The sequence below is a fragment of the Anopheles cruzii genome, chromosome 2 (assembly GCF_943734635.1).
Source record: "Anopheles cruzii chromosome 2, idAnoCruzAS_RS32_06, whole genome shotgun sequence".
Lineage (NCBI taxonomy): Eukaryota > Metazoa > Arthropoda > Insecta > Diptera > Culicidae > Anopheles > Anopheles cruzii.
This window is the reverse complement of record NC_069144.1, coordinates 56,013,896-56,028,697: the sequence shown is the minus strand read 5'-3', so window position 1 is coordinate 56,028,697 and position 14,802 is coordinate 56,013,896. Positions and strand designations below refer to the sequence as shown.

At 48.9% G+C, this 14,802-nt stretch overlaps 1 protein-coding gene across 3 annotated transcripts in view; it reads left to right on the top strand.

Annotated features, from left to right (window-relative positions):
* LOC128267762 (protein alan shepard) overlaps positions 1 to 14,802 on the top strand; it is a 140,479-nt gene that overhangs the window by 122,394 nt on the left and 3,283 nt on the right. For 2 of the 3 annotated variants that reach the window (XM_053004677.1, XM_053004676.1), the window contains 6 exons: positions 751 to 989; positions 6,567 to 6,625; positions 6,817 to 6,941; positions 13,932 to 14,073; positions 14,129 to 14,499; positions 14,584 to 14,754. In XM_053004677.1, the coding sequence (XP_052860637.1) occupies positions 751 to 989; positions 6,567 to 6,625; positions 6,817 to 6,941; positions 13,932 to 14,073; positions 14,129 to 14,499; positions 14,584 to 14,754 (1,107 nt within the window). The remainder of the gene's footprint in view (positions 1 to 750; positions 990 to 6,566; positions 6,626 to 6,816; positions 6,942 to 13,931; positions 14,074 to 14,128; positions 14,500 to 14,583; positions 14,755 to 14,802) is intronic. The other variant, XM_053004678.1, reaches the window with a different exon arrangement.

Here is a 14,802-nt window from a genome sequence, read left to right as displayed (position 1 = left end):
CGGTCTTCTTCACGGTCGCGTGCGCGGTGTGTTAGTTTCGGAGTTTATTTTTATTTCCCCGTGTGTACCGACCGACCACCGACCACCGACACATCCTTGGGGCGCTCGAGGTGGAGTGCAGAAAAAATGTTTTATTAACATTTTGGAATTAATCAAACCACGCTCGCGGTCGGTCGGGATCGCGGGATGCCAACACGGGGCAAGGGGACATCCAACGGGTTGCCATTCGTTTTTTTGGCGCTTCCTTCATCGGGGACTCGTTGTTGTCGGGACCTCATTTTATGGGGCCTTACTTTTGGGTGAATTTTCGGCTGGTAGAAACCCGACTTCAAACGGAGCTCCTCGGGGCTGGGCCATAGAAGATTCATAGCATCTTTGCCGCGCAAGGACCAAAACCACCGCTCGCTGGCCTCTCCATATTTCACGGCACCTCGCTCCAACGTCCCCGGGTTACCGCATATGGTTTAATTATTCAGCTTGACTATCGCAACTTCTTGGACCCCGCCGGCGGGGGAGGCACATAATTGGGTTCCTGGTGGCAAGAAGAAGGGTTGTTCGCGAATGGGGCCTTTCGGAGAAATCCTTTATTTGGAGACGACGGGCCCACCGCCCGGCGTAGGATAAAATTTTAATGACCCATTAATAATGATCGTGATAAAACACACACACACGACGACGCACACTGATAATGCTGATGATACTGATGATGGGTGTGATTTCGCACCCTCTCTCTCTCTCTCTCCTCCGCAGTACGGACAGCGTGTACCGACCGCGGCGTCGCCCAGCAACACGAACTCGAGCAGCTCCTCGAACACCGGCTCGCAGAGTGGCACCCTGAGCACGAGCCTCAGCAACACGACCAACACAAACAACACGATGGGCCCGAGCAACACGCCCCAGCAGACGGAGCAGCTGTCGAAAACGAACCTCTACATCCGCGGCCTGCAACAGGGCACGACCGACAAAGATCTTGTCAACATGTGTGCACAGTAAGTATCGCCCGGAAGCGGCCCGCGCCCCGTAAAAATGGGCGATCACTTTTGAGGGAACGCTTGAGCAGCAGAATCCAATCTGGGCTGCTGCTGGGCCACGGATTAGCTCTCTTCGGGGCACTCTTTTCGACCACTGATGCCACCCGTTTTTACGTCACATTAGGCTCACTTTACGCACGTCATGTTGTGTGCGGTTGAGCTTTTGTGGGGTCTTAATCGCGTGAGCACGAGATTACCACCGCACCGGGGTGGGCGACGGGGATCAGTATTGTCTCTGTCTTCGTCTGATTTTTGTACCTTTAATGTCTACTTTTTAGAAGTTTTACTCCATCTGAGAAGATGAAGCCATGCTTTGTGGCAATTTTTGTTTTTTAAACGCTTTGCTATTGTTTAGCATGTTTTATAATCTTTTTTGTTTATTTTAACCTTCATTGTTGTATCATTTTATGTTTGCTCTGATACAACCACACTTGTTACGTTTATGTTTATATATCATACTCTTGTTCTTACCTGTTTTCCATTTGTTTTGACTTATTCAGACCTTTACCGTGTTCTTTCAAGTTTTCTGTTAATTTTGCATTCTATTTGAATTGTCTTTTTGTTTGTTATTCAAATGTTTGCTATGATTTTGGATGGTTTTGTTTTGTTCATTTATGATTTGTTCTTACCTTTCCACTACCGTTTATATTTACGTAAACCCTGTAACACACTCACCCCAATGTTCCAAAAAGATATTACGAAATTTTGTGGTGTGTTGTGTGGCCTAAAATGTAATAACGTCGCTCACACACATGACGACAGCTGTCAGCCACTCTGAAAGTTAATCAAAAATAGCCATAAAGCTCATGTGTATGCGTCCCAATCACCAAAAGCTCACGCGTCAAGACCTCATCTTGCTCTCTCTCTCTCTCTCTCTCTCGCTTTCGTTCTCTCCTCGGCGGCAAATGAGTTATTTTCGGCACAGGGTGGTTTTAGGTTTTAGGGCCACTTATTGTTACTCTTTACTTTGTGGCTCTCTCTCTCTCTTCTCTCTCTTAACCGCGCTGGTTCGGAAAATCAAAATCATCGTCTCTCGGTGGCGGTGGCGGCGGTGACGCCACCTTTCAGCACCACCCATGACCCCTTCTCGTACTGGCCCCTCTCTCTCTGTGCGCTTCGAATGATTGCGCATAAATGTCATCAATCGTGCGCCACTTTTCCGTCACGCGGTGTGGGGAGCCCACCACACGAGGCCCCGGGTTCCGTCTAATGGACGACACTGGCCACAGCGCTCCCCACCGTGCCTCGATGTTTGCGCCCACGGCGACCACCACCCAACAGTAAATATGCTCCTCGTGTCCTGAGCTCCTGAGCCACCCATTTGCCAGTCATGGCGGCTCGCGCTTTGGATCCCGGGTGGAACGTGGACGAACGGACACGAGGCTAGCAGACACACGGAGCTCGTGGGGTGCGCGCATCCGTGGAACAATAACTCTCTAAATGAGTTTTCTGCTCCTCAACCACCGGCACCAAAAATCTACGGTCGGGGCACGGAAATGGCCGTTAATATCCGTGGCTGCTGCTGCACTCCACGCGGTGGCCCTTGGTGGCCGTGGTGATGATGGGGATGCCACCGAGGGGGGCTCACGTTCCGGGTGGCCCCAAATCCCCACAATCAATCTTTTATTCATGCGCGGCATGGAAATTATGCTGCCGCGCTCCTCGGCGCGCAGGATTCGGCACTCACACCACCCTCCCAGGCGGACAGAGGGACGACACTCGGGCGAACGAGGCGAATAATTTCGATCTCCCACGGGCCGCACGGGCCCCCGAAGGTGGAAAGGATGGGCGCACAAAATATGCGTTAAGCTACAATAATAGATCCTGTGCGGGCGTGTTGTTGCGGCGACGGTGGCGGCGGCCACAGGATCGGATCTCATCGATATTTTACGCCCGGCATCCATCACCCCCCCCAACCGACCATCCCGTGGTCCGCGCGGGCTCCGTGCGGCACCATCAGCAATCACGTAGAAGTCCAGCCCGCCAGACTTGCGCCGCACAAAAGATCACTTTTCTCGCTTTTCCATTGACACCTCAACGTTCTTTTTTTTTGGAGGGTTTTCTTGCGGGATCGGCACGACAGCCACAGCATCACTTATTGATGGGCTTGGCCCCCATTTGCGTCTCCTCTGCGCGAGGTCGTGGCCGTCCTCTTTTATGAGAACGCCAGCCAGCCATCCTTGAGATGGTGATGGTGGTCCACGTTTTCATAAAGTCCACGCACGCAGCAGCAGCATAAGGCACGACACGCAGCCCGCAAATGGTATTAATTCGATAGCGACAACCCTATTATGGGGATGCTTAACAATACCTAACATGCGCCATCGCTGCTCCCTGGCCTCGGGCGTCATCGGTTTCGTTCCATTTGGTGGTGAGGCCGTAATTTGGTGGAAAGATTCAACCCTCATCAGGAAGATGGATCGCGGCTGATCCCGTTCCTGTCCGATGAAAAGAAAATAGCTCGCGGCAGTGGTTCTTTGCTGGGCACCTTCGCCGATTCGTGGTTCTTTAGCGTTTTTAACAAATTCTTAATGCTGCGAGCCGAGCCTTATGTCCGATTCAGGAGGTCTTTTCCAAAGTATGAATATTGAATTCCCCCCGACAGCTTTCAGTTGTTTGGTCACTACCCTCTACCAGGGGTGTTCGTTGAGAATGAGACTGTTTTTAACACACACAAAATGTTTATAAAATTTTAATGCGATTTTCTATTTTATTCAAAGTATGTGCCATCGCTAGCTATACATTTCTCCTATCTCTCTGCTAAATCATGGATTCCCAGAGGAAAGAATTCTTCGACTTTTTAAGTAAACTAATTAGTCGTCCCATTTCGACTTCCTCGTAGAAAAACGAAGGGCTGCTCAGCCAATACGTGTCCCATCGATGAAAATGAATGATATTCGGAAAGAACCAAGTCTGGTGAATAACGCGGGGAGGGATAGCAGCTTCCATCTAAGTGATTTGATAGTTTCCTGAAACTGCTTTGCTTTTTTAGACTTGGAAGCGCCTGGCCATGAGGGACTAGGCGCCTCCATTGGAAAACTCTAGAATTGTATTTTGGTCGTTTTTCGATCAATGCATGGTTCAAATTGATCATTTGTTGTCAGTAGCGATCGGAATTAACGTTTCCATCAGGTTTTAGGAGCTTGTGAAACACCACACCTTTCTGTCCCATCAGAAAGTCCGTTTTTTGGAGTCCTTGGCCGCTTTTTTTTGTTAAGTCAAAATCGCCATTTTGGATTTTTTTAAACCACTTTAAGCACTGCGATCTTCCAAACACAAGTCCCGACAAGCATTTGGTGCTATTCTGAAACAGTTTTCTTCAACAGGGGCAGAAAAATAATAATCCCCGCAAAACGTCATTTTCAGGCACAAAAGTTGACATAGTTTAACCCTTTCAATGATGGGTTGCAAACCGAAATATTTTTTTTTCGACCTGAAATCATTTACCGGATGTCAAAACAAGGTAATGATTAATGAACCGCTAAACTGGGAAGTCCCAATCGACAGGTACAGCCATCTTTTTAACAGTCTCATTCTCAACGAACACCCCTGGTAAATGTCTTCAATGGGCACTCTAGTTCTTAGCCATTAACTTGATGCCTTTTAAATCGTGCATATTACTTCGGGAACTTTGGCTATAGCCGAGAATCCACAGAGCTAGAAGCTGTTAAAAGATGGTGTTTTATGCAATCAAATCAAGTCGGTCCTGTGGCTGCCCAAAAAACATGTTCAACCAATGGTATGTGCATTTGCTCCGAAATGCTTTTAGGATGTAAGTGTATAGAATTCTTTGGCCTAAATGTCCTAAATAGGAATTGATGATGGTTAAAACGGTCTCTAAACTTATCGACGTCATTAGCGCCATCTATTCGTTTTACTGGCACTCTTTTCATGTAGTACCCTGCTCCGCTGGCTCGAGGAAGAAGAAAAGAAAAGTAATTTTTCCCGCCCCGGGACACATGTTGTCAGTTTCGATAAACGGTTCCTCCCGGTTTCGGTAACGAACTGAGGGTACACACCGCGGTTAATGGTCCTGTTGTTCGGATCCTCGGAAGAGGAAATTCGAAACCAGCGAAAGAATCCTCATTATAGGACACAGAGACATCCAAATAACGTACTCCGTGGATGCCACGCCAATCAATACACAAAACAACCAATTCCCCACGCCAGTACTTCGGTGGTTTAGATTTACTTTCAAGAATAGCGATCGTTGAGGCTCTCGTTTTCTCGATGCCTTTCCGATGCAAAACTCAGCCAATGAATCAATGGCTTCCAATGGCGCGGAACCCGTTTTGAAGTTAATTCCGCGAATCCGAGCCGTCAAAAATCGCCCACTCTGTGCTGTGTGGAACTGAATGTATGATTTCTAGCCAAAAATGCGCTTGCCAGGGCCACATGTCGGCCTGCGAGAGAGAGAGAGAGAGAGAGCGCGCGAGGGTCGCTGCGCGCGAATCCTTCTTTCCGATGGCGCTTTGTGCGCTTCCGGTGGGGACACCGCTTTCTTTTCATTAGAAGCAGCATTTTAGTTTTATGTGCCCCAAACTAATTTGCATTAGTCCGTGCAAAACCACGGTCCGTGTTTGGTGTTTTTTTTTTGTGTGGGTCCGCTCCGCAATATAGGATACGCTTAATGATCACCGACCCAGGGTGCCGCCGAGGACGACAGACGGGGGACCATAAAACCCAGGTCCCAGGCCTTCCACGCCGTCGCGCACCCCCGCTAGTGCTCTCGAGAACAGGAAATTGTTTACACTTTCAAGTACAACGCTCCAAAATTAATTTCCCATTCGCAAGCGGCTCGCTTTTCCGGGTGCACGCTTTTTTGTTGTTCTCTCCTCCTCTCCTAGGGTCCTGGCTGGCTGCTGGTGGCCACTCACCGAAACCTGGTGGCTCCCCTTTTTGTGTGTGTGCACAAAGCGGTGAGTGGCGCTTTGGTGTGGAGAGTTTTTCCACGCCATTTTTTATGAGATAGGCCAACGGGCCAGATGGTGGCCCCGGTTGCACTCTCGTGTGAATTGTCAAGTGCGTGCGCCGCCTTTTTTGTCGCCTTCCCGCAGTTCGGGAGTGGTTCAGAAAAATGGTGCTGCACGCTACGTGCACCCTGCTTCTACCTCCCGCCCGGAACCGGAAATCTCACCACGCGCGGAAATTGGGGAAACTGTTTGCCATTAATTATGACTCAATCGTCATGCGAGTTTAATTAATGCTCGATTTTCTGTGTGCTCGATCCTGTGTGTGTGTGTGGTGCAGCATGTGTTAAAGATAAATATTTATGAGAATCGCGGCGACCTTTCGATCACCACCCGGCCGTCCGGCCCACGGTGTGGTTAAAAACCATAATTAAAACAGGAGCAAATCGGTGGCGCACTCACAAAAGTGGCACCATTGGTTAGCATTTAAAAGCGTCCCATTTTTTCCATCCTCTCGATACATCAGATTACAGATTTAATTAAATTCATCCCGGAACTCTGTTCCGGTATTTTGTTGCACTGAACTAAATTCTCCTTCTTCCTCTCGCTCTCTCTCTGCTTGTAGGTACGGGAATATCATCTCCACTAAGGCAATACTAGATAAAACAACAAACAAATGTAAAGGTAAGCTTGGACGGACCAGCAGCATTGGAAACTATTGGAATGTTCCGAAAAGTAATCGAACAAACAGCGAGCGTGTTCGGTTCAATCGTCACATCACGAACCAGCAACTCCTTGGGGACCCCTTGGGGTGATGAAAACTAATAATTTCCGTTTTCTCTCTGTCTCTCTCTCTGTCGCTTTTCCAACGCCAGGATACGGATTTGTTGACTTCGAGTCGCCGGCGTGTGCCGAGGGTGCCGTCAAAGGGCTGCAAGCGAAGGGCATCCAAGCTCAGATGGCCAAAGTGGGTATCTGGGTGCTACATAGGCCGGCCATTGTACGTTTGTTTGCATGCAAGTAATACTTACACCCCTCTACTGCCTACCCTGTTTCTCTCTTGTTAGAAGACAACAACACCCCGTTCCGTTTCTAGTGCTCTCTAATCCAAACCAACCAACCACCACCAACCCCAAAAGAACCAGCCCTCTTCAAACAAAAAAAAACATATACGCACACTAACCCGCATAACCTCGAATGTACTAATCGAACGCACACACCACACACACATACACACGAGTAACTCAACCCGGACCCGGGCTCTAGTGACGCTCGAGACGCGAAAGGACTCCGACGACGACGACGACCAGAAAACGATCACGAAAGCCCGAGAATAAGAGAACCGTCTCTCCTCAGTGGATCCTCAGTTTTGATCTTTTTTATTTCTATTTTTTTGCTTAAGTGCCGCTTATTTCACCCGTTTTTCATCATTTTTTTGTCGTTTGTTTTGTCTTTTCGTAAAACAATTATCTTCGACACATTTGACAGCCCGCGTTTTGATCGGATGAACGGCGTTGAGCTAAAGCCAGAAGAGTGTGGCCTTCGGCAAACATACAACATGCTGTTGAAAATGGGTGGTCAGATTCTTCCAATGCAGGAAGGGCTTCCGAGGGCCTTTCAAATGACACCGAAAACCACGGTTGAAGTACGGTCGATGATGGCAACTTAGGACACATTTTTCTGTCCATTGCGGAACGTTCACGTTCCCGTAGGATTCACTTTTCTCTTTTATCCCATTTCCCGTAAAGCGACCCAAATTGGGTCCGCCGGAATTCATGTTTATGGAGATCTCTTTGGGGCCCCGTTTAGTACCGAATCTTAACGAACACTCCCCGAACGCTCTCTTGTTGCACGCCATCCGAAGCCGGAAAACGGTCGGCTTTATGGTGCACCCACGAACCACCCGCGTCGATAAACAATCCGGCGGACGGTGGTGGGCGGCTCATGACCCCAGCATAATTTCTTATGCCGACCACCGCCGCTGCTACGGGTTGGGTTCACTAACTTTCGCCACCCGCAGCAGCAGCCGCAGCAACTCATTTAACTTAACTTCCAATTTCTCAGCAGCGTAGTGGCACACCTCCACAGAATGGGGGAACCTTTTCCACCTCGAAAAACAGGAAAAACAGACCCCGCTCTGACCGGGGCCCGAGAGTCGCAGTGTGGTTCATCAAACACACCGCTGCCGCCCAGAAGATGAGAGGCGGCGTGTTGTGGTTTGTGGTGTCGAAAGTTTTCTTTCGCTTTTCCTCGGTTTCTTTTTTCGCCTCTCCGAGGACCGAGAAACTTGTCCGGGTGCCGATTTGTGCCGACCCTGGCCTGAGTCCAACCGCATGCGCTAGTTCGCACGGACAAACCCATGAACGGATTATAACTTCATCTACCCCGGGCAGCCGGTATCCTGGGGAGTTCCCGGAGTTAGACTGGAGCTTTGAAATAAATTTTCTCTTTCGGCATTTTCCTGCGTCAGTGACGGTGCGCTGTCCTTCCGGAAGTGGAAGCGGAGCTTGACTCGAGGATCGATCGCGATCCAGTCTTCTCTTCGGGTTCGTCCCCCGAAACAAACCGACCGGCGATCTTCGCCAACTGTACATTCTGTTAAATGACCCCTCAATAATGGTACAAGGACTATGCATCGTGGTAGTGTTGGTGCGTAACGCACACTTTCACACTTCTAATCCTTGCGCGCGCGCTGTACATAAGCTCTTCGCCGGCACCGCTAACCAAACCAACAGCCAACAAGCCATTAACCCTATTCCCCGTCTGCTGAGTGTGTGTGTGTGTGTGGGCGCGTGTGTGTGCATCGAACGCCCCCCCAAGTGTAACCAAATGTACTAACACGCGGTAACGGCTGGTTCGGTAATTGGGTTAGGTTTTTAAGTTGCTTCCATTTGTGTTCTTCCACAACTTCTTCTGATTTGCGTGTTTCTTGTGTTTTTTGTTTCGGTTTTGGTTTCTGTTTATTCACTCTCCGCGCGAACTCCGCTGGCTGTTCCGCCTGCCGGTGGCACACACTTCACTTTCGGTTCTTGTCCGCGTTAGACTCGTTAGGGGGAGAATCGGAAAGAATTGGAACTATTCAGAAGTACGCAAAGACGCGACCTACAGCCAGCCAAGACGTTAACACGAACACTTAAAAAGAGCCCATGGCCCAGGGCCTTTCCTTTTCCCACGCACCCGAGATAATCCCGAGCACCACCGAACTGGATTTGTTTCAGTGACTTGGATGGAGGAATCCGAAACAAATCTCTACTATTACCACCTTTCTTCGTTTTCGTCCGTTCGTCCCAAAACCGTGTTTCTTAGTCTCGTTTCGAATTTGACCCACTAGACCCATCCACAAGATTAGCGTTAAAACTTCCTTAGGACAATAGAATAGCGTTGGCGTTTTGTGGTTTTGCAATCTTTTCCGGGCTCTTCGAGCCTCCTCTTATAGAATGTGACACTAGACTGTAATCTGTTTTGGGCTGTTGTGTTTTTTTACCAGAAGTTTGCTGATTTCCCGGGCCAGATAGATAGTTAGTCCGCTTTCTCTCTCTGTTTCTCTATCTATTTTTCGTGTTTCGTATCCTAGATCATACTTCTCGGTTGGACCCCCTTTCTAAATAACATATCCATTTGCGCGGTTCCCGCCGCCGCCGGCTAGAGTCTTGAGTGTCGTGGTGGAGCCCAGCGTTTCCCCAGTAGTTTCCGTTCGAGTTTACCCTAGGATAGAAGTACGCCGTCATAGTTCACAAGCCCGACCCGCGCCCCCCCGTAGAGTTCCCACACTCCTTACCAGACCCCAATCCGTCGTTGTGATTCCGTGTTGTTTACGATCGTGTTTGATCGTTTACGTCTTTTGCTCTACAGTCTCGGACGCCGACATCGATTGATTTAAATAAATACATCAATAGACAAGCATCATATCATACCATCTTCCTTGCCCATCAACAACGGGCGCATAAACAATATTGATTTCCTTCACATCACACACACGACGCGTTTTATGGCGCCCAGAACGCATCGCCCGGAACCCCTTCTTGTGTCTTCTTTACCGACTGTGCCTTTTACAGTGGCTGCTCCATCAAAAGCAGCGTGCGTGATGCAGTGACACGCACGGCGTTCGGGGTTCGGTTCGTGTTTTGAAGCACCCCACAGCCCTAACTCTCCGTTTATGCGATGGTGGTGTCTTCTCCGGCGCCGCTGACACTCTGTCGCGCTCACTTTTCCTTTCAAGTGGCCCACAAATTATCCTGGGATGGTTAAAAACAATAGGTCCCACCACTCAGCCTTTTGCCTTTTTATGCCCAACAACCGTAGCGTGGTAATGTAGCGCACACTGATCGTGCTTCAAGTCAAGTACCCGGGCCCGGGAGCAATGTTTTTCAATCCCCCAGCTATATTTTCGCTACTCTTTCACCCTTCCCCGAACACTCCATCGCGGCTTCTCTGTCCGTGTGCCGTCTCTGCTCATCTGGTTCGTCTCCATGTCCTATAGTTGAAAGTAATACATTGGTAGTCGAGAGTCGCGTCAAGCGAGTTGTAATAAAGTTGTCTCTCTGCCAAATGGCGCGCAGTCCTTCGCAGTAAAGCATGGCCCACTTAGAATCGAGGAAAGTTGTATGTTGTCTAGTAGCGCCTCTGGTGTTCGGATTTCAAATGTGTTGATAGTTATATCCTTAGTCAATATTCGACTTTCAGTGCTGAAAGTTTCATCTTGGTACGCGGAGTTTATGGAATGTTATGCTTAATGGAACTCGAAAGAAGAAAAATAATTGTGCACACTCACATCGAGAACCTCGCGTGGTCTGCTTTAAAAATCGCAAAATCAACTCTTTATGCTGTGCTCCACCGTTTCCGGGAACGCTAAAGCGTAGACCGAAAGATTCAGAGTAGACAGAGTAATGGAAGATACGACCGGTAGCTGAACTGGAAGGTTTTGAGATCAATCTAGGCAAATACTGGACTTTCCTTGCATGTAAACATCCAAACAGAACATTTAAGCAAAACCTAGTCGCTAAAACACGCACTAGAATGTTGTACGAGAAGGTTCTGACGAGGTACAAAAAGGATGCTTGCTTATGGACGACGAAACATTAGTGAAAAAGGATTTTGGACAGCTTCCTGGACCAAAATTTTACCTCGCCACGGCACGGGGAGATGTCCTCTCCAAGTTCAAATTTGTATTCGCCAATAAATTTGCACGGAATCTAATGATCTGGCAAGGAATTTGCACCTGTAGACGGAAAACCAAAGTTTTCATCACAAACACTATGATGAACTCAACGCTGTACAAGGAAGAGTGCCTCAAAAAGCGAGTTCTATCATTTATTAAGTCACACAAAGGTCCGGTTAAGTTTTGGCCTGATAGAGCTAATTCAATTGTTCCCGATTCTTTGGGGGCCATGCTTTACTGTACTCTAGTGTGTATAGAGCCTCCTCGTCCGTTGAATAGTTTGAACTTAGTTCCGCTAGCGCCCGTTGGTTGTCTATTGGCCACCGTAATAGAGTCAAGAGCCAGTGTGTCTGTGTGCGCCTCAGTGTAATGTCTCAAACCAAACCGGCAATGCGCGGAGTCGAATGTAAATATATCCAGCCAGCCAGCCAGCCAGCCAGACGACAGTTTTTAGTGTACATTGCGAAAGTTTATAATAGACCCTAACATCCATATCATATACACACACGTAAAAATACACACACAGACACAGTTGTTGATCTAAACCATAGGCTGTATAGGCGCGCCTGACACACTGTTATTAACCGCCTCTAATCGAATGCTAACTTAACCCTGTACTGTACACACCATAGATATACATAATGTTGTACGTAGCCACGTACCAAGAACCACACTCGGGTACAACTCACTGTATGCCCCATTGTTGACTACTGGCGCTAATCTGGCTCAATGTGCCACAACAACAACAACACTGATAACAGTCAGCTGCGTTCCGTTGGTTCGTTCCTACCTCTCTTGGCTTGGTCCAAAGTGATCGGCAAAAATCGGCTCTTATTGAACCCCCGTGTTACCATTTTGGTTTTGTTAGCCTTTTCTAGCCTTTAGTCATTTGTTTTAGCGATTTGTCAATAGTTAGTCCGTTTTTAACCGTTACCGATTTTTACATAGCAGATATCGAATAGTTAGCAGTTGATACACCCTTTCATAGAGCGTTGATAGAGAGTTACATACGAACCGAGGAACTAGTTACCGTTACACCTACCTCTGTGTATAGCGATCGAGCTTTAAAAAAACATTCCCCGGTCACTTTCAATCTATTTTTCTATCTCTCTGCCTTTCTTTCTCTCTCTTTGTATAATATCGCCCGTTGTTGTTCTGTTGTTAACCAACCAAACTAAGTAAAACTTTCTGTACACTAGCCTCTAGCTCTAGCTCGGCATTTCGTTTGCTCTGCCACCAACCAAACACACACACCGAACAAACAAACATTTATATATAAACAAAACTGTTTTTTTCGTAATGAAAAAATAGTGTACAACCAACAAAATAAAACGTTCATAGTGAGCCGGCCAATTCACACCACATAAAACATACTTTAGTATAAGACATGCGTCACGCAAGCGTAGGTCAGTTAGCGACGTTAGGACAGAAGAAGGGTTATACACAGGACAGAGTCAGGCTGTCAGAGGGAAGGCCTGCCTCCCATGAGAGGGGCGCAGCGAGAAGCGAGTAGTTACCGCGTCGAACGACAGCAACAACAAACAGGAACATATAAACCCGGAGATTAACTTTGCAAAAACGTTCGTTCGTCCCCCGGGTTTCTTCACCCGTCGTCTGCTGCTGCCCGATGGGTTCCCCCGGGTGTTTCCCGTCGGTGTCTGTGTGTTACTGTTTTACCGATTCGATGACTCTGCTTATCGCGCGTTCGTTTGTCTCACCTTTCCAGTCCGTCCGTTCTGTTTCTTTGATTAATTCCTTTCTATTTTGGGTGTCTTCCTTTCTGTTGTGTCCGCGGATTCCGCGTGTGAATTGTTTCTAATTGTATTCACACACACCGTGTTTCGGGACGCGCTTCTTTTCGGTTTCGGTTTTTGACGATCGTCATCTCATAGTTCGTACACACCACCACCACCACCACTCATCGACCGCGCGACCGATCATAATCTCGATCTTCTGTGCTCGTCATCCTGTCATTTTTGTTTTTTGCTGTTGTGTGCCTTGGGATCATTCCCCCCTTTCATGCGCGTATCATGCCCATCGATAATGTTGCTCGACACACACCCCCCCACACACACATACGCTCGGTGTTCGGCTCGATTTTCTCGTCCTTTTAATGCGCCGCCGCCGCCCTGCCGCTAGACCGAGTTTGCCGAGTTCCTTCCAACGCGTTCCAAGGCGGCAGGATGTTAGATGTTCTCACCTTCTCTCTCTCTCTCTCCCTCGCTCGCTCTCTTCCGCCGACAGTGTCCTTGCCAACTATTTGTTCTGTCCCGAACCACCACCGGTTCGTTAGTCGGATTTGTTTCCAAAAGATAGCCCTCGCAAAGAAAATCCGTCAATCCCCCCCCGCCTTCGACACAGCGTTAGTTCCACCGTCAGCGCTCCGTCCGTCCGTCCGTCTGCCGGATTTTGTTTCGGATTTAGTTTTCTACCGTTTTTTTTTTTGTTTTTCGTTCGTCTTACTGAAATGCCTGAATGCCAAAATGTGTGGCACCCGATTGTCCCAAGGCGCGCCCAAGAAACGAGAAACCAGAACCAGATCGAAATAATTGCAAAAAAACAACCAAAATCAACGAGAGAGAGCTTCGCGCAGGCACGCGGCAGACGCAAAACTGTACTAATGATGTTTCTTTTCTCCCTTTTTCCGCCCCGTCTCGAATACGCGGAATGTGGAATCTCCAATCTGTGTCCACGAACCCGAACATTTCCCGTTCCGCGTTTAACTGTTAACACACTCTCCCTCGCCCACACAAACACACACCCCCAACCACACACACACACACACGGTGTTGTCTACCATAAACGAAAAATCTCCATTCCGGACACAAGCAGCAACAGGAGCAGGATCCAACCAATCTATACATTGCGAATCTTCCCTTGAACTACAAAGAGACGGACGTTGAGAATCTACTCTCCAAGTACGGCCAGGTCATCTCGACCCGAATTCTGCGCGATCAGAATGCACAGTCGAAAGGTAAGCAAGGCGCGCCCAATCGGTTGTCGCAATTTTAACTTCCTCCCTCTTCCAGGTGTTGGATTCGCCCGGATGGAATCGCGGGACAAGTGCGAACAGATTATTCAGATGTTCAACGGCAACCAGCTGCCGGGGGCGAAGGAACCGCTGCTGGTGAAGTTTGCCGACGGTGGCTCGAAGAAGAAGAACCCGTTCAAGAGCCCGGACCCGAACACGCGGACCTGGCGCGAGGGAGCCGAGGGCATCCCGGTGACCTACGACCCGAACATGCAGCAGAACGGTATCGGGGTGAACGTCGGCACACACATCAACATGCCGTACAGAGGGTTCAGCACGCCGCAGGTGGGCGGCTACGCGGCCGTGCCCGGCTCCCAGTGGGTGCCGAGCTACATGATGACCCAAGCGATCGCCCCGGTAGAGGAGCAGGTACGCGGATCGCGGATGATGCTATCCCGTTCGGCCGGCACCCAAGATTTCCAATCCTTCCTTCCGTGTTCCGGTTCGTTGCAGCAATACGTTCAGGTTCCTGCTTCCCACCTGTCGGTCGGCACACCGTACAAGACGGACGGCGTAACGCAGGTGCAGCCGCGGGGCGTTTCGATGATTATGTCCAGTGACAATCCTGCTGCCGTGCAGTACGGTATGATGCCACAACTGGCCACACTGCAGATTGGCTCATCGGTACGTAAAGAGGGTAGACGGCCTCCCGACTAGAAGGATCTCTACCAA